Source organism: Carassius carassius, chromosome 48 (genome assembly GCF_963082965.1).
Source record: "Carassius carassius chromosome 48, fCarCar2.1, whole genome shotgun sequence".
In the NCBI taxonomy this organism is placed as follows: Eukaryota; Metazoa; Chordata; class Actinopteri; order Cypriniformes; family Cyprinidae; genus Carassius; species Carassius carassius.
The window spans coordinates 6240846-6261841 of record NC_081802.1 but is presented as its reverse complement, the minus strand read 5'-3'; the positions used below and the strand labels follow the sequence as shown (position 1 = coordinate 6261841).

The 20996-nt window shown below is 36.9% G+C and overlaps 1 protein-coding gene across 1 annotated transcript in view; it reads left to right on the top strand.

Moving 5' to 3' along the window:
- Positions 1 to 3151: 3151 nt before the first annotated feature.
- The window catches only part of LOC132131911 (aryl hydrocarbon receptor-like), a 58912-nt gene continuing 41067 nt past the window's right edge, over positions 3152 to 20996 (top strand). The window contains exons 1-2 of the mRNA XM_059544071.1: positions 3152 to 3467; positions 16198 to 16385. Of these exons, the coding sequence (XP_059400054.1) occupies positions 3409 to 3467; positions 16198 to 16385 (247 nt within the window). The 5' untranslated portion in view covers positions 3152 to 3408. The remainder of the gene's footprint in view (positions 3468 to 16197; positions 16386 to 20996) is intronic.

Below are 20996 nucleotides of genomic sequence, written 5' to 3'. Positions count from 1 at the left end.
AACACCACACTGACAAATCGCTGCAGAGTAAACTGTGTACTGAGGGTCCAATATGGCTCCTTCTGGAACAGAAAACCACTTTGTCATTGCGCGTGAATATGCACAGACCACATGAACCTAATGAGCAATGCCTGGAAACCTCCCACACATGCTGGCAAAGAGCCGTCGTGCTGCTCCGCTGTTTTCTTGAGAAAACATCGAAAGGGGGGCTAAATTAATATTTACACAAAAGCAGCACACTGGGATTTCATTTCCATATTAGCTTACAAAAACACTGGCAATTAATTTACACAAACAACTAGATTTTAGTAATGCTTGCCCATGTTGAACTCACTGTAATGATTGCTAAGACTATGCTAAAGGTGTTCTGAGAACTTTAGCATGTTGCTAGGTGGTTTCTAGGTGTGTATGGTTGCTATTTGCTACTGTGTAGACAGTGCTTGGTATATTACTTACAGACTGCAGTCAATTTCTGATTCCAAATTACATGGCAAAAAAAAAACCTTGGTAAAATGTCCTAAGAGGTTTTTAGCATGTTGCTAAGGTTTTTTGGGTGGTTGATATGCGGATTCAATGTATGGATGTTTTCTAGGTGGTTGCTAAATGTGGAAGATGCTAAATTGTTATCATGATATTCTGAGAGGTGTTTAGCATATGCTTGCTAAGGAGTTGTAGGTGGTTTTAATGTAGGTGTGGATGCTTGCTAATTTGTTGCTATGAGGTTTCTATGGTGTACTAGGATGTTTTTAGCATATTGCTATGTGGTTGTTTTGGTGGTTTAGGTGATTGCTAGGTGTGTAAGTTTGTTAACATGTTGTTGTGGTCTTCTGATAAGTTTTTAGCACCTTGCTATGAGGTTGTTAAGGAGTTCTAGGTGGTTGCTAGGTATGTAAGTTTGTTAACGTATTGTTGTGGTCTTCTGAGGGGTTTTTAGCACCTTGCTATTAGGTTGTTAAGGAGTTCTAGGTGGTTTCTAGGAGGAGATGTTTGCTAATGTGTTTCTATAAGGTTGCTATATGTTCTACGAGGATTTAAGCATGTTGCTATGCAGTTGCTAAGGTGTTCTAAGTGACTGCTAGGTGTGTACGTTCGCTAATGGGTTGACGTGGTATTCTGAGAGGTTTTTAGCACGTGGTTGCTAGGTGGTTTCTTTGATTTTTCTGGTTTCTACTTTAGATATGGTTTTGGTCGCTCCTTAAACTGAATGAATTTTTTACCGTTTAATTGTTCAACAGACGTAATTCTCATCGATTATAAAGGTTACAGCACCTCTCCTCAAATGTAAGCAAATAATAATAGTAATGAAACACCTATTTATGCTTTGTACATCCTTTTACATTTTTGGTCCGTGTTCAAAAAGTGTCAGGCCTTGATTCTTATTAGGGACATTGTTTTGCTGTTACGTTGTTGGAAATAAGGGCATTGTTTTACTTTAAAATTGTTGAAAATATGCCAATTTATTAATTTAACTTAATCTTTTTTTCTGTTTAGATAAGTGTCTGTGTGCATTTCCTGTATTTTTTGTTGTATAAACCGTGGGCTAAAAGACAATACCTGAGGTGAAGATATAGAAACCTGACTTGTAGAGCGTGACCAAAGACACCATTACTGTCACGTCCACAAAACACACACAGACACACACACACACAAACGCGTTGGTATAAGTGGTTTACAGCCCTATCCCTTATCCCAACCCTACAATTGTATGCATTTTAAAATTTAGTATTTTTTATTGTATTTTAATATTTTAATGTATTGTCATTTTATATATCTGTATTTATTATTATTGTAGTTGTTGTGTATATGTGCTGAAATTATTTTTTTTTAGAGTATCTTGGCCTGCTATCATCTGTTTTGTGTAGAGTATTTTCATAATTTTATCTTTATTGAGTATACAAAATACTGACTCGAAGACAAAAAAGTTAAAATGTGTCCCAAAATACTGATTCTATTTTGTAAAGATCATATGCAGTATGTAAACTATTCATAAACTTGGATCAAAATCTTGCCATGTGAGGAATGTTTGCAGAAAGTCTCTGTGTGACTGAATCTTTCCTCTAACAGTCACTCACATGTCATTCCTGTCCTACGCAGTGAAAAAACTGATTTATATCTTCCTGAATAGTCTACCATTTACTTCCCATTTCAGCATTGGGGAAAACATTGTGCCTAAGAGAATTTGAACTCTTGAGCTCCATAAAAACTATTTAAATGTCATTATGCTACATAATAAAATTTGTGAAAAAATCCTGCTAGAGTTTTCCCAGAATTAACGTCACTCCTCGAGCCATTTTTGCTATTACTTGTAATCAGCTGTTCCCAAGGTGATTTTAGGGGATGTATGAAGTCTGCTCACCTCAAGTTCACACAGGTGTAGTTCATCACATTAGCTATGAATGTCACCCAGAGCATTACACAACCAGAAAGTGTCACTTTGAACAATATATCTATAGTTTCATCATCATTAACATACTATAAACAAACTTGTTTTTTTTAAATGTTTTGCTTGAAAGGTACTCTTGTACCGTCTTTAAAAAATGCCATTTGTTTTGATATTTTGTTATGTAATGTTATGTCATTCAGATATTTTAGGCATGGCTTAATTGTGCAAACACTTATAGGCCTATAACAACGGTAACAGTAACTACAATAACTATGGATATACATATCAAAAGCAATAAGTCATAACTTTTTATGTGATTACATTAAATGACCAGTAATTATGCTATTAATACTCCACTAAATTATTTTGTTTTGTTTTTTGTCTGGATTTTGTACTTTATAATACGCATCACCACCCTGATGCGAGTTTAAAAACATTTTTAATGATAATCTGAAATAAATGTATTTAAAATAATATTAACAACTTTTACAGACTAAACAACTCTGAAAGTGTACCAAAGTGCTACCGAGTGAGGGTGCAACGAAACGCTGCTTGTATTTTCTCTAGTCCACCTTAAGAGTGCTCCTGTGTTTATGATTTCCTGAAAACTTTTCGAACCAATAGCAAAGCGTCCAGTGTACCTGCCTAGCGTTCTCGCGCTCCTGATTGGTCGACACCTCAGAACTCACAGCCAGTCCGCTGCCTGCAAGTGCTTTTCGGAGCCATTAGAGAATGACAGTTCGAGAAAAAAAAAAGGAAGAAGGAAAATTTGTTCAGCTCACGCCATTGCCATTCGCCGTAGAGGATGAAAACTTTCGGAAACTTTCTGCCCTCATTTTAAGCTGCTGTCGGTCTAAAGAACCGACGCCGACAGGAATTAAATCTGAACTGGATATATTAGCCTCTTGTTTGTGTACATGTGAGAGGATTTATCTGGATAACTCACACTTTCATCGACATCTAAAGGAAACGAGATTGTACATGCTAGTCATATTTTGAACACTTCTCAGAGACACCAGACAGCCATGTCGGGGGGTATCGGTATATATGCGGTCAAGAAACGGAAGAAGCCCGTTCAGAAAATGTAAGTTTTTGTGGGAACTCTCACGTTCAAGTTCAAACCGCGCTCGCGTCTGGCGCGTCAAGGTTATTTATACAATGTAACAAGATTTCAAACGGCTATGTAAGTTTCACTGTAAAATTCTGACAATGGAATGGAGCGCTTTCCATTCAGTGTTTCATTTGCTGTATAGAACGTTCTAAACTGTGTTTGAAGTTGACTAGGTTGCTTATGCATATAATAAAAAATTAGAATTGCGTACTTTTCATACAGAAAAGGCTGTATGATACGCTACACACACACACACACATATATATATATATATATTATAATTATATATATATATATATATATATATATTATAATTATATATATTAAAATAGATATATGTATTACGCATACATCACATACACACACATAATAAAGCTTATTAACTATTGTTTTGGTCTGCAAAATAACTCCCTGAGGCGATCTCTATGAATCTCGTATGAGTCTCGGGACAGTTCCATTTACTGTTAAAAAAACGAACAAAAATAAAATGTTAAACTTATGTTTTTTTTTTTTTGCCAAAACCAGTGTGGTATTAAAGTCAACAGCGAATTGTTTTCTGTCACTTTGAATCGAACTGAAGACATTTGAGTCACAGAACAGAGCAAAAGTGACAATTATTGCGAAAAGTCTGATAGCTGGAAACAATTGTTGTTGAATAATGATGAAAACAGTGTGTTTGTTGTATCACAAACAAAAGACGATCTGGATTTGAACCAGTTCTGTATGTGTCGGGACACCTTAAGATTCTGGCTTGGTGTGTGTAGTTCTGGGTCTGGCATGGAAATAGTACTCTTGTATTAATCATAAAGTCGGCTGCGCTCGCACGCGATGCTTACACGAGGGCGGGGTGAGCCGGGGGGAGTATGTTATTGTAATCTGATATAGTCTTTTTTTCACATCATGAGAACACAGGGATTTTTTTTTCTTACTTTTTTCCTTTTTCTCTCTCTCTCTCGCTCCCCCCTCCTCAAATTAACATATTTTTAAGTCACGCAAACTCTTACGCAACTGTGGTGGAACTGGCTGAAAAACCAAAGCACGCCTTTGAGTTGTTGTAGGAGCTTGCTGATTATCTACTTTCGTGATTTTGCAGATCGTTTGGTCCCGGAAAATAGTGTAATTGTCTTGGAGAATAACTTTATGGGGGCAGAAAAATGCTTATTGCATCTGATTTAGTCCTGTGCATGACTTCTGTTGCACTGAAACATGGATTTGTGTCAATTCTAGAACAATAACTTTACTTTTCTTTATCTAGAGATTGCTCACTTTACATTGACAGTCTTCAGTCTACACATATTGAATGCAAAAATAATGGATCACAATTGTCGGGATGCTTACAAAGCCAAGTTTCATATTAAGTATATACCATAAAAGCAGTTTGTCAGGTAGTGTAAACATTACTAACGAGTCAAATCAAGCATATTCATAATAATAATAAATATTATCATTTAGTGATGGCCAATGACAATATTTAGACAGGAAGGTGGCAACTGGCCAATTTAATGGCTTTGTAAAATAAGAGTTAGATTAATAAGCATGATCTGATAATCTAAGCATAATTGAAACAAACATCCAAAAATGCATTTCCATTTATATTTCACAATAAGTGATATTTTTAGTAATATAATAATATTTTTGTTTTATTTATTTATACTTTTTATTACTGAAATATCCATAATGCTACAATTTATGCTAACAAATATAAATAATAATAATTGTTGTTGTTGTTAAAATACATTTTTAAAAAAAGCTGCATTTCAGTTTTCGTACATGCAAACAAAAATATTTTATATGTATACTTTTTTGGGATATTTCGTTTAAAAAAGAAAATCAGTCAGTATCACTATATATAATACCATTTATTGACCGCAAATAAGATTTATGCAAAATTGCTTACATTAAAATGAGCACTTGTTTTACACATTTGTTTTTACTAAAAATTCACTAAAATTAAAAAGTGAGATATGCATTGTACATAAAAAATATAGCATTAGCTAATTTACATTTCAGATGTATCACTTATTGAATTTATAATTGATATATTACTTATATCAGTGGACGGGAGAGATTTGTGTGATAATTTGATGTGTATATCGCCTGCAAACACTCTCATATGAGTGCAGTGGGGCAGAGCTCCATACCTGTTGACTGCCCTGTCGGGCCCACCCACCAGGTTCATGTATGTCACGGTCGTCATTGGCGCAGGAGATGGGTGACCTTTGCACGGTATGTCCACACTTTAGAATAGCTACTTACTGGAGTTGAACTGCAGTGTGTGTATTAGCGTGCTGATAGACATCTAAACAAGCCAGTAGGGTGGCAAGGCCAAGACTGCGACTGACACAAAGAGGGCATTGAGAGGGAGTGTAACCAGACTCCTGGCTTCACACTGGCGTAGCTGGAAGTTGGAATGCTGTATAACAGTAGATCCTCTCTTTCTCTCTCTTTCTCCCTCTCTCTAAAGAACCTTGTCAAGATTTCCTCACTTCTAATCTATGTGAAAACAAAAACATGGGCGCAAGCAATGAACCGTCTAACCTCACCCTTCTGTTGAAAACAGTTGGAACTTCAACTGGAAGTTTTCAGCATCTGAACGGCGGGTTGAGAAAGTCAGCATAACTTTGAAATTGTTAGGGAAAGTAATGCTGCCTTGTTGAATGAGATCAATTTCTTGAAGACAAAAATCATGACCTCAAACCTTTGAAAGGCAAAAACATTACGCAAGTAATGAACTGGCTAACCTCACCCTTCTGCTGAAGACTTGCAGTTGGAACTTCAGCTGGAAGTTTTCAGCATCTCACTGTGGGTTGAGAAAGTCAGCAAGGCATTGAAATTGTTTGGGAAAGTAATGCAGTATGTACTGACATCTGCTTATTGACTTCTATTGTAAGGCAAGAAACATATTTTGTGTTTAACAGAAGAAAGACTGATGAGTAAACGTTGACTGAATGTCAATTTTTTGGGTGAATAATCCCATTTAAGGTGAGTTTTAATTGACCTTAACTGTTTCATTTGAGCACAACCATATTGGAAAATGTCAATAAAGTGTTATTAGCTGTAATTCAACTATCTACAAACTAGATCATTATTTATATACAGATTTGAGTGAATGAAGATCAACTGGTTGGTTTATTGATCACATCCAATTATGATGTAAGGCAGTTTGCACTCTGAAGCTCCTTAGTATAGGCATGTTTACTGCACTGTGACTTTGAGAGGGGCATTTCTGGCGCAGGAGCTGGGTACGTCGATACTGGGCTTTGATGTGTGCTGAAAGATGTGTGAAGTGAAGTGAAGTGAAGTGACATTCAGCCAAGTATGGTGACCCATACTCAGAATTTGTGCTCTGCATTTAACCCATCCGAAGTGCACACACACAGAGCAGTGAACACACACACACACACACACACTGTGAGCACACACCCAGAGCAGTGGGCAGCCATTTATGCTGCGGCGCCCGGGGAGCAGTTGGGGGTTCGATGCCTTGCTCAAGGGCACCAAAGTCATGGTATTGAAGGTGGTGAGAGAACGGTACATGCACTCCCCCCACCCACAATTCCTGCCGGCCCGGGACTCGAACCCACAACCCTTCGATTGGTAGTCCGATTCTCTAACCACCAGGCCACGACTTCCCTAGATGTCCCGACTTCCCTAGAAAGATATTTGGGCCAGCACCAGTGCAGAGCGTAACTCCTTCACAGACCAGAGTTTCAGCTTGTGCGTCAAATACCCACAAGTGTTGTCTTGAGGAAGGTATGAGGAAAGGAGACACTCGGTAATGATGCTGATGTGTCTCCACTCAAGTCAGATAAAGTTTGCAGCAGTGACTTAAATATGGTAACAGTATGGTAACTTAGGACCAGGTGGTATAGCTATGAATATATATATATATATATATATATATATATATATATATATATATATATATATATATATATTTAGTTTTTTTTTTTTACAAATATAAATAACTGTTTACTGTTTTAATATATTTATAATCTGCTGATGTTTAAATTAAAGATGCTATTAAAATATTACCATTCCCACTTGCAAAATTTAATCTAGAATAATGACACAATCTTAAAGAAATGTACAGTAGTGTCAAAATATGTCTTAAGTCAATTTTTTTAAATACATAATCACCATTTTATACATCTGAATAATAATACTGAATAACTAAGCTTTCCATTGATGCATGGTTTATTAGGATCTGATAATATTTGGCCGAGATGCAACTATTTGAAAATCTGGAATCTGAAGGTGCAAAAAAAATCAAAATATTGAGAAACTCACCTTTGAAGTTGTCCAAATGAATTCTTAGCAATGCATATTACTAATCAAAAATTAAGTTTTGATACAAAATATCTTCATGGAACGAGATCTTTACTTAATATCCTAATGATTCTTGACATAAAAGAAAAAATCGATAAGTTTGACCCATACAATATATTTTTGGCAATTGCTAAAAATATACCCCAGCAACTTAAGACTGGTTTTGTGGTCCAGGGTCACATATTATAAATAATTAATATATCTTGTAGCCCTAACTGACCTCCTGGGTTGCAGTGGCTGGGGCAGTGTGATGCATTGAATGCTTGCCATTGGAGCCAATTTTAGTTCTGTTCGGTTTTTCCGCAACTTGGGTTTTTGATCCAAACCAGATGTGGTTGTGCTTCAGCTGAGGTTATCGGGTGGAAAACAACCGCTGTTGGCTGAATTCGCCCTTTCCTTTCTGATCGCAGAACTGTTTTCATGTTTCCATGTTGTTTGGTAACAACATGGCCACAACTGTGGTAAAACACTACCATCAAAAGTTTGGACATGCTTGACTTTTAACAACTTTTAACTTTTTAATAAAAAATAAATAAATAAATATATATATATATATATATTTATTTCTTTTACATGCAGGAATGCACCATGGGATTGTAGATTTTTTTCTCAAGATAGATTGCCAAATGCCTTCAGATTGTGCTTTTCTCAGTGTCCTCAGTAAACCCATCGAGCAATGCAGCGCATGCAGATGAAAAAAAAAAAGCTGTTGTGCAACAGTGACTGCATACGTTTTGAAACTGTATTTCCAGTGGTTGACTTTTTCGGGACTAGTGCCAAATTTAAAAGGAAAGAGAGAGAGAGAAGAAGAAAAAATATGTTGTATGTAAGCAAAGGGAGAGTGAAATAACTGAGAAATGTGCATTTAAAGACCACGACACAGTGAGAACAAAGAGATGAGTCTTCAGATGGTCCTCTGAGTATTCCAGGCAGCATGAGAAACCCTGTTGCATGTTGGGACCTGCAAGAGGAAAACAGTCATGATGTCATGTGATTGGCCCGAAACACTTGTACACTAGAGGATAGAAGAAAGAATGAGAGATTTCAGATGTTCCCTCTGTAGTGATGTCTTCAGTTCAAAAAATCCTTTGGTCCACATGGTCCACATGATCAGAACTCCAATCACTGGGTCAGATGTAACTCAGGAAGAATGTTGAAGCTCTGTTTCCCGCGATAGGGCTTTCCAAACAAATAATCATGGACAATAGAACAAAGCCACCATGTTGGTAATTGCAAACATTGTGGAGCTGAAAACAATTAAAAGGTTTCGGTAGGAAGTAACGGTTAGTTGGTCTGTTAGTACTGCTAGTGTAGCTACGTTATGAGGCAGAGATTTAAAAGATTATTTGACCATCATGACCGACCCACAAAGACCTCTGTGACTTTGCTTTATTGCCTCAGTGTGGTTTTCATTTTGTTAAAATATTTAAATCTGGCCTCAAGAATATATTTAATTGCATTAAAGATGTTATAAGTGGCCCGATGGCAAAATTTAATACTGTTTGCTTTGTTTTAGAAGAAATATATTTTTCTATGTTTTAGATAAAAAAAAAATAAAAAAATGTATATTTGAGTAGGGCTGTGACGGTTGCCGTGACACCGGCGGTAGTGCACGTGACGTCACAAACATAATACAAAGTTTTGTATATAAGTGAAATAACTGTAATAGTTGCAAATTCTAAGTCTATGGTAATTAGCAAATTACCTCAAACACAGTGTTTCCTTTATATTGGCAGATTTGAGCGCAGGAAAATACAGTTTATACATTCAGCAAATTAATTTAGTGTTGGGGGCGATGGATCTTGTTGGGAAAGCAAATACCACATCACCGATCTGGAGTCATCTGCATTCATGTCACCCATCAGCGTTTGCACAAGTTCTCGTGATCGCAAACGCTGGCTGGTCAGGTTTGGTGAGGCTTTCTCCAAACTGGCCAAATACAAACGAGACGGCGATAAATAAAAGATGGTAACAAGAAATATGGCAACGATTCCCATTTCAAAGAGAGCGCGGACAGATGAGGAGTTAGCTACTGAGCTTGCTTGGTGGTGGAAAAATAAACCAGACGCAATAACCGCGTTGCAACAGGTTTAGTCTGTCTAGTGTCTATACAGGACATTTGAACTCTGTGTCAGTAGCCTACCTCACAGACCAGACGGGGGATTTATCATGTCGTGTTGTGCTGCATCCAGTGTAGCATCACTGATTATAATGAGTATTTTGTCGCGCTGCGTCGCTCGCGTCCGTTAGACAGGGCGTATTTAGCTTTCTTATTTAGGCTACTTTCTTGTAGCCTAAATAAGCATTATTTCTTTGATATTTATTTTAGTGTTTTGCAGGCAGCGTTCACTGACAGAAGTGCTCAAATAAACACGAACTGACAAGTTAAATAGGATGTGTTAGATGAGTGATACAGTGCTGGGCTGATTTCTAGACGTGCATATAAATATATCCTGTATATAATATATATAAAATATATTACATGCATGCACAGTTTAAGTCAGCTTTAATCACCTTGTTTGGTAATTCCATGAATTAACTGACCACGACACTGCATAAAGTTTATTTCGCAGTTTGATATGAAAGGATACGCACAAAGGAAGCGTGCACCGCCTTTGAGCACAGGACCGTCCGCGCTCGCTTAACTTGCACCTGATAATAAAGTGAAGTGGAACGGGTGTCTGACACGTTTCCTGTTCAGTCATTCTGCGAGTCTGCGACTGAATAAATTCACTTCTTGTCATGAGAAAAAGTGACAGAAGCAGCAGTTGTGAGTGGGTGGCCATCCCCGCCCCTACATAAAATAATTTGAATACGTTAAACTGGAAAAAAATTATCGCCTTGGTTAACGAGCAAATTTTGACACACACACACACACACACATATATATATATATATATACATATATATAATTATTTTATTTTTTTTCAAACACCGCGCCACCGGCAGTTGTTGGTACATGACTACCGCGGTGATAAAAATCAGCCACCGTCACAGCCCTATATTTGAGTACAAGACAAATGTAAAAATTTTATCATTATTATTTGTTTTATTTATTTAGTTTTGTCTTGCATTTCAAAATCAGTGTTTATAAAAAAATATTTTGCTTATTCTTTTACTTTATTTCTGAGGGATGCACCGATAGGATTTTTTGGGGCCTATACTGATACCGATTTTAACAAACACTTACTGGCGATAAGTATGATAAGTATCGATACCGATACTTGTCACTTCCTCTCTTATTTAAAATTTTGGCATCAAAATAGATAGTATTTTGATCGTGTTTTAAATTAGCAAAGATCAAAAACACCTGCAATAAATTGTACAAGCAGTTTTATTGCTACATTGTTAAATAATTTCTGATGAACATTGATTTGATCCATTTAACATTCAGCAGGCCTACAGTATATAAATACAACCGAACGAAGATGCATATTAAATAAACTGTTTTTAGTTAGGTTTAACAGTTTTCAGGTACAGAAATAAAGTAAAAAATTGTAAAATAACTTCACTGTATAAATTAAATACATATTCATCTTTATTGTAACATGCTTTATTATGATTAATCTTCGTATATATTTTAATATTTTTTTTTTGTAAGTTTAACATTTGTGTGAGATCTCCTTTACTTTAGGCGGGACTTGTCAGTTTAATAAGCACCCCCCAAAAAGATGAGATCTGAGATCTGAATATATTTGTTTACTATTAGTTGTATTAGGTGTTTTGTGTAATTCACTGTATTTTGATGATAATGCAGCTGAGAAAGAGAGTTTAATGTGCACTTTTTTATTTAGCTCTTATGGTGATTATTTATTTATTTATTTATTTGGAGTGAAAAAGGACGCAATAAACTTAATAAAACATCAGTAAAGTTTTGGTCATCATTCAGATGAGTTCTGCTACACTTCTGAAAGTTACAAAAGGTATTTGGTCAAGAATAGTGTGCGATCGTTTGTCTTTTGTTATTTGATTGGCATTAAAGTGCTGACAGCAGTTCTAGGATTATGCAACAGACATTATACAGCTCAGTGCCTTCACGCAGTTAATTAATAAACCATCGATTTGTTATATCAGCCTTTTTCCTTATATAGCCGATATGCTGCTGGTTGTTAATTGAGGGAAAATTTGCCGATAAACATCCGATAATTTAGATAATTTATGGGATTTTCAAGGCAAATTTACACATTTATTTATTTATTGTACATTTGTTTTGTACATAAATATCCATGTTTATCAAAAATATTCTACTATACTGTATATGTTATTATTCAATTTAAATGGCTTTTATATTGAATTTTAAGTTGCAATAGTCTGTGTGAATTTTATGGATATGATGTAACATACAGCAAAATTGACAGGGAAATTAAAACCGAAACACTCCAAATAAATGATTTTATAGATTCATATTGACAAAATACATTTAAACATATTTTGTAATGTGGCAAAGAGTAAACATAAATGTATTTACAAGAGAATAGTAATATAGACGAATTTAAATTATTTAATTAACAAGGTTCGGGAGGAGCATGATCAGATAATTAACCAACTAGATGTAACTCGTTTAGCTTACCATCCTAACTAGCACAATACATGTGTGTGTGTGTGTCTATATATATATATATATATATATATATATATATGCGGCCTAATTGTCTCTGTCCTACGACAGTTTCCGGCATCCCTCCTCCACCCCCAACTTTTCACTCCTTATCTATTTTCATCCCATATTAGGGATAGGGGGAGTTCTCTGGGTTTGGGCTATATTATGACCTCTGAGCCCTCCCCCAGGACAGCATGCCAAAATATGCTTACTATTTGCTATCAGATTAGATGTAAGGGTGAACTTGTGAATTGACATTAGCATGAATTCCGCACGATTAATGGTTTGCTCAGTTAGTCCAGGGCCAGGCACTAAAAAATAGCCATTTGTAGATCCAAAAGTAGCAAGGCACACCTAAAAGGATGAAGGATGAAGTTTAATTTTGAAAGCATTTGAGTTAGTTTTGACTGTAAATTGTGACATATCTAGCTCCTGAGAAATGAAAAAGTAGGTGAATCAACGTGGCACCAGCATTGAAGAGCCCCATCGTGTCATTCTAGAGATGTGGAGTTCAGGGCTGAAGGGAAAGGAAGGGGCTGAACATGCTCTTGTGTCCCTACAGGCTCTTTTTTCGGAGGTTAGTTTTACTTTATTTCTGGGAAAACATAATTAGGGTCCGGCTCGGATGGCTAGAGTTACCGCTCTTAGGCTTCTGGGCTGGCAGGCAATGAAAAGGCTGTACGAGGTTGAGTTACAGTCATAGTTTTGATGGCCATGATTCCAGTAAGAGTCCTCAAGCTTAGATAATGGGTTTTATGTCAGAGGGTGGACAGTTGTTTTAGTACTTAAACATTAAACTCTGTTTTTATATTTTTGATTTGGCACTTTAAACTCTTAGTGAGCATCAACATGAACCCTAAAATCTGCTCTTATGTTTTAAAGGTTTTCTTGGAAGACCGCATGTTGCAGTGCTATTTTATAAGTTCATATTAATATTAGAGTGACTTTAGCTCTGTGCAAGCAGTCCACATTGATGATAAACTGAGCTTTGATTAGCAAAGAGTTTTGAGACATCTATGTAATCCTTCAGGCATGCAGGAGAAAAGCCGTCTTAAGGTTTCAATAATTCATTTCAGACCATATAAATCTAAACTCTGTATCTTCCAAGCATCGCATACCATGAATTGATATTGTCATTGTTATTTAGTCTGCTTTGTTTTCTCAGCATTCGCAATAAATGTAAACGTAAAACAACATCTTAATTCAGTGCATCTGGTTTTTGTTTTTCCAAACAGAAAAATACTTTTTTTTTTGCCTTTTGAAATGTACGAAAGGCGCTGATGTCAGTATTTTGCTGATTATACTTTTTCTAAATTCTGAGTATGGAAATGTTTGGCTGTTTAAACTTGTAAGTTGTAATGTTGTAAATAAAATATTCAAATTATTTCATTTACAACTGTCAATTTTTATTCATGTAAGCCATAGCTTCTGACCTTAAAATCAAAACAGACGTGTGATTTTATGACATCAATTACTTCTTTATTTATTCAGAAACACAGGTATCTTAATGTTACTTAAAGTATTTTACTTTTTATTTTATTACAAGTAGGCCAACAGCACTCACTAAATAATAAATAGGGGGAAAAAAATCTTACGGAATGGGCATTAAGACCCGGGAAAGCCTGTTGTTGCCACTGCAGGCACTTGTATGATCACTGTATGGCACATGGAATTAGAGTCCTGCACGGGGACGGGTGACCCGCAAATTTGGCTGAAACGGGTGAAAAATATCCAACTGTGTCGGATACGGGTGCGGGTCAGGTCGGACACAGGGGAAACACGGGTCTAAACATGGGTTCAAAACAGTCACGTGCAAACGTAAAAGTAGGCCTACGTTCCACTTTAAAAAAATGAGTGTAAAAGATCAGCCAGCTTTTTTTTTTTTTTTCGTTGTTTTTGTTTTCCGTTTTTATATATATATATATATATATATATATATATATATATATATATATATATATATATATATATATATATATATATATATATATATAATCTTAATTAAAATGTGTTTGATTTAAGCCTATTTCAAAATTTGTGTCATAAAATTATATCGCGCATACAGCTCAACTAAAGCGATCGTTATAAAGGTGTTTAAACAACAATACACTTCCACTTGCATGTATTTGACAATCGGAATATCAGATATTTCATTCCATAGCTAACACATTTGTGAATATGGGCCTAATCTAGGCTATCCAGGGTTGTTGTTTTTTTATTGCATCTGAAAATGACTTTGTGCAGCTCATTCACATGTGCGCTCTGGCGCAGATCCGCCTCTCGCGATGCTCAGCTGTGAACAATTTAAAATTGGGTGCGTTCGACTTGAAGCACAACCTCAGTCGGTGGTATGATTCGCTCTTTTGTTGTTCTGTTTTCTTTCAGGATCCAAAATAAAACAAATGAAAGCGTTTATCTGTATTTCCGACTGATGAGAACTATGCATATACATTCATAAATCAGTCAATTTTGTATTTTATAATGAGATATTTTATTCTAATGTGATCAGTGACTCAAGCACTGATGGACCAAAGAGCACGCATTTCTACATTTGCATTAAAAACGTGAAATATAAATTCTCAGAAAATGCATTTAATACCAATATATTGAAACGTCTGTTTATATACTCCATTAATAAAGGAGTCCAGACATTGGAAAAATATCAGTCCACATGCGTTTTATATTTAATATGAGGGAAATAGACATGGATGCATGCGTGACACAAAAATATTTTAGGTAACTTTTAGGTAGCAAAATATTTTTTAGTAATTCTGTCAATTACACTAAGGTTATTACATTGTATGCTATATATTTGCTTCTTATTTATTAAATACGGGCAATTGATTGATAAAACATTGATCAAAATTAAGATAAAATGCATAAAAAACTAACATCTTTTAAAAAGAGTTTTCCATAAATAACTTCTGTATGACCTGGCAATAAAATTCGAAAAAAGTGTGTCTAATGTGATTGGCTTAACTGATTTGATTTCGGGTGCGGGTCGGGTGTCGGTTCTATTTTAAGCGGGTCGGGTGCGGATTTTAATTAGTGCTGCTGTCGGAAAACGGGTCGGATGCGGTTTTAAGCATTGCGGGTATGGGCGGGTGCGGATTTACAAAATCGGACCCGTGCAGCTCTCTGCACGGAATGCGTCATTCTTTACATAAATTCTCAAATTAAATGCGAACCAAAACGGTGAATGTTATCACCATGACGTGATCTTAGCGCTAGCTCAACCAGAGCACATGTGAGTTACTTGTCGGCAAAGCATATCAGCATAAATTAGTTCAAATCAGCCGATTCCAATAGCGCTCCGATAATATTGTGCATCCTTAACTGTTCAGGTACCGAAATAATGCAAAAAAACTTGCATCGTTATTTTACTTCAGTATCAACTAAAATACAGAGGTTGAATATCTAGGAAATGTTCACATATCACACTTTCTTCAAGCTCTAGAGAATGCGGCAAACCTCTATTTATACAAATTTATAGGTTGTTTTGTACCAACGCAAATGATAAGCCAATTCTGAATTGTTTTTATCCTTTCTGTATTAATCCCAGACACTCATTCTTTATAATATATCTTCTTGAATTCTTCCTTGTGGGCGTTTTCCATTAAGGTCACCATTCAGTAATAATAATAGTAATAATAAATAACTAGACGCCACAAGACTTTGCAAGCATTATAGCTGTCCAAAGTGGCGTCACAGGTCATAACAAGCAGTCTAACACCAATTTATTTTCATCAATGCTCTTCTCTTCTCTTCTTCCAGACCCAAACCACCACCACCCGATGGTGTGAAATCCAACCCCTCCAAGCGGCACAGAGACCGGTTGAACAGCGAATTGGATAAGCTGACCAGCCTTCTACCCTTCTCAGAAGATGTCCGTGCACGGCTGGACAAACTGTCAGTGCTTCGACTCAGCGTTGGATACCTGAAGGTCAAGAGCTTCTTCAATGGTGAGATCACAACTTCATCTTATTTCTAGAGTTTGTTCCCGTTTTCAACTCGGTGATAACTTTTTCATGATGTAAAGCATTTACAACATGATCAGTTTTCCTTTTCAGCCTATTTCGAGTTCATATTTTTACATGTTTTAGGCCGGTGTCGTTTTATGGTAATATTGCAGTGACCATAATCAAGGAAGAGAGGACAGGAAGTGATGTAGAGAATGAGGAACAGACAGGCTTGCTCATACAAGTATCACAGCTGAGTCCGAATTTAACTTTGATCCTGGGATACTTTGTTAACTATTAAACACTCACTCACACAGTGCTAAAAGGTCACTGATTATTCATTGCTTCTCAGTAAATTTGAATTTCTCAAGTTCACCGTCACAATCATTGAATCCTTTCTATCAGATTAGAGGTGAGTGGAGCTGGAGGAAGTGGCTTCTGGTGCACTGCCGCATATACCATTGATTAAATGATTAATGGTTTTTAAAAATGCTTCTCAGAATTATGATTCAGTCTCTGTTTTAAGTTATTTAGCATCTCGAGTTAAGTTCCACTAAATTTGTTTACATGGTTTACTGTAAGTTCCATGTCACATGAATAATGGGCTAGAAACTTGTGACTTCAGCTGACATGTTGATTATCTCTGTGAAAAGTTACAAGGGAGCTGAAATATCACATGCTGGTCTTACTTGACGTACTTGACACCATAAATTTGGCTTTTTTTTTTCTTTTTTTTTTCTGGTTAAACGGTTTCGTAAGTAATCCACATAGACATTTGTGAGTTCAGGATCAGTTTCTCTGAGGGTTTCAGATCTTTAGCCAATAAATACTTGTTTGTTTGTTTGTTTGTGTGTCTTTAGAAAAGGCTCACAATAACATCTCAACATGACCTTGCAAGGAGTGATGTAGGATCGTCTCATGGAATTAATCAAGTTTCTAAGAATAATATAGAGGGGAAACATCTCAACGGAAGGTTAAATTAGTAGTTCCCAGCACAAAACCATCCATAATGCCTGTCTAAGAGATACTGGAGTTTTTTAATATTTAGTATTGTTTGTCAGTGATATATACTAAATTGTAGTTGGGATTGTGAAGTGGTATTGAAGTCTGAATCTTATTTTAAACAAGTCAAAATCTTATTTTGACTTGTTTTACATTCTAATAAAAATCCTTAAATGAAGAATTTTTGACTGAGAAAATAATAGAATTGAGAACAGGATATTTCCAGTGGACTAGAAGTTGTTTTGCAGATGTAGTCCAATTTAGTAAAACGTAGATATAAAGAGTTCATAACAATTGTGGCATTTGGATTTGACAGATAAAATATAAATTTAGATTTGTCTTCACTTAACACGTACACAGGAAGAAAATAGCCCAAAGAACATGTGTTGCCAACTTTTGTTATCATTTCTAGATAAATATAATATGTCAAGATTTAGTCATGTACGTCGCTCATGTGACCTTTGCGTTAGTTTTTAACACAGTATCTGGATATAATATTAGATTTTGCTACCATAATTACTCAAGCTGGTTTCTTTTCTTGTGTAAATTACAGCAGACATGTACATTGTTTAAGAAGACTTGTCCACACTGACCTTTCTTCTCATACCCAATCCCAGGTCAGATGTTCTTTATCTTTAACTCCATTATCTTGTTTTTTGAACAGTGATAGTGGCAGCAAGCATGTGTCTTTTCTTGAACTCCCTGCTGAGTAATCATGGCAGCTATGAAGTGTATGCAGAGAATTACATTGTGAAAAGACAAAGGGCCTTATGGTAAATTTTTTGGGAGTCATCTTGGCACCATCAGCGGGCAAGGAAGACAAACAGGTAAAGTCAGGCATAAAGAGTGCTGAATCAGACAACATGGAGTTCCTGGCACTGTCCTGGACTTCCCGCCTTGTCCTGTCATGCTGAGCCTGTCCAAACAAACACACAGACAGACATATTGCAGGGAACTTGTCCAGTCTGGATGGGCATTTGAGAGACTCAATAATAACCCGGTTTAGAGACGGGTAGAAATTATGTTTTTGCAGGACAGAAGGTCTTACCCAGTGTCATCTCAAAGGTCTCTGACCTGTCATCATTTCACTGCCAGACTCGAACTTCCTTTTCCTCTAAGGAATGGACCGTGCATTGTGTGAAAATTCATCAAGTCTTTCCCCACCGCCCTTTTACATTTTTCATTTGAAATCAGGCCTCCAAACAAACAGACCACCAAAGGCTCGACAGTGCCCCAAATGTGCCAGCCTGCGGTCCCCAGCTAAGCTTCCTTTTATTGTTCTACTAAAATAGCAACCATTATAAACAGGCATTTGCGGGAGAGTAGAAGAACAAGCGAGTGAGCTAGAACAAGACAGCACAGGAAAAGAGAGCTAAGCATGCAGCAGACTGTCTAAAAGAAGAGAGGTTATTACTGACCTGCCCGCAAGATTCACAGCACTTGTTGCTCTTGAAAGACTGGAGAAAAAGATTAACTAAAACATTCTAGTTTTTTGCAACGTCCTTAGTAACCACACGTGTGAAGTAGAGAAACGAGGGCAACATTTGGCCCTACAAGCAGACAATGTTTGGTGTTGCTGCAGTGTATGCAGCATAAATAAACTGCGACAGACAGGAAACACAAGGTGTTGTGGTAAAACATTTCATTTTACAGGTTCTTTGAGAGAGCGAGCGAAGAAGGCGAGTGACGGACATATCGACAGGAATAGGGGACCATTGGGAGCATCTGGTAGAAGTAGACAAATGCCTATTTCCTACATTGCCCCCATCCTGTCTGTCTTTCCAGCATTGCTCTGTTGTTTTCAACCTAAATCAGTTGTATATGCCGCTCTTTCAAAAGAATGTACATTGGACAAGGCACTGGGTCATATACTTTGCTTTCCATAAATAATCAAGTCAATTCAAGTCACTTTGATTGTCACATCACCACAGTAGATGTTCCTTGGTGAGTGAAATTCTTGGAAGCTTGCTCCAGAAATTGCAGAAACAATTAACATATAACCATACAGACTTTAACAGGTGAAAATGTGCAATATGTACATACGTATAGTCAGTACACACAGTGTACTATTAGACATACTTACGGTTAACACTACACATTATATGCAGTATGTACATACAGTTAGCAGTACACATTATACACTATACACAGAATGTACACATTCTACCTTATGTTAACATATATATGCATAAAATATGCTAAGGTGCAACAGAGTGTACAGTCGTGGCCAAAAGTTTTGAGAATTACATAAATATTAGTTTTCAAAAAGTTTCCTGCGAAACTGCTTTTAGATCTTTGTTTCAGTTGTTTCTGTGATGTACTGAAATATAATTACAAGCACTTCATACGTTTCAAAGGCTTTTATCGACAATTTAACTTCTTCTGAAGAAGAAGAAGGTCCCTTCTTTTTCAGGACCTCTGCAACTCGACTGGGCTTGCTCTCAATCAACTTCTGGGCCAAATCCTGACTTATAGCAACCCATTCTTTCATAATCACTTCTTGGAGTTTGTCAGAATTAGTGGGTTTTTGTTTGTCCACCCGCCTCTTGGAGATTGACCACAAGTTCTCAATGGGATTATGATCTGGGGAGTTTCCAGGCCATGGACCCAAAATTTCAACATTCTGGTCCCCGAGCCACTTAGTTATTACTTTTGCCTTATGGCACGGTGCTCCATCATGCTTGAAAACATTGTTCTTCACCAAACTGTTGTTGGATTGTTGGAAGAAGTTGCTGTTGGAGGGTGTTTTGGTACCATTCTTTATTCATGGCTGTGTTTTTGGGCAGAATTGTGAGTGAGCCCACTCCCTTGGATGAGAAGCAACCCCACACATGAATGGTGTCAGGATGCTTTACTGTTGGCATGACACAGGACTGATGGTAGCGCTCACCTTTTCTTCTTCGGACAAGCCTTTTTCCAGATGCCCCAAACAATCGGAAAGGGGCTTCATCTGAGAATATGACTTTGCCCCAGTCCTCAGCAGTTCATTCACTATACTTTCTGCAGAAGATCAATCTGTCCCTGATGTTTTTTTTTGGAGAGAAGTGGCTTCTTTGCTGCCCTTCTTGACACCGGGCCATCTTCCAAAAGTCTTCGCCTCACTGTGTGTGCAGATGCGCTCACACCTGCCTGCTGCCATTCCTGAGCAAGCTCTGCACTGGTGGAACTCCGATCCCGCAGCTGAATCCTCTTTAGGAGACGATCCTGCCGCTTGCTGGACTTTCTTGGACGCTCTGAAGCCTTCTTTACAAGAATTGAACCTCTTTCCTTGAACTTCTTGATGATCCTATAAATTGTTGATTTAGGTGCAATCTTAGTAGCCACAATATCCTTACCTGTGAAGCCATTTTTATGCAACGCAACAATGGCTGCACGCGTTTCTTTGCAGGTCACCATGGTTAACAATGGAAGAACAATGATTTCAAGCATCACCCTCCTTTTAACATGTCAACCATTCTAACCCAATCAGCCTGACATAATGATCTCGAGCCTTGTGCTCGTCAACATTCTCACCTGAGTTAACAAGACGATTACTTAAATGATCTCAGCAGGTCCTTTAATGACAGCAATGAAATGCAGTGGCAAGGTTTTTTTGGGATTAAGTTAATTTTC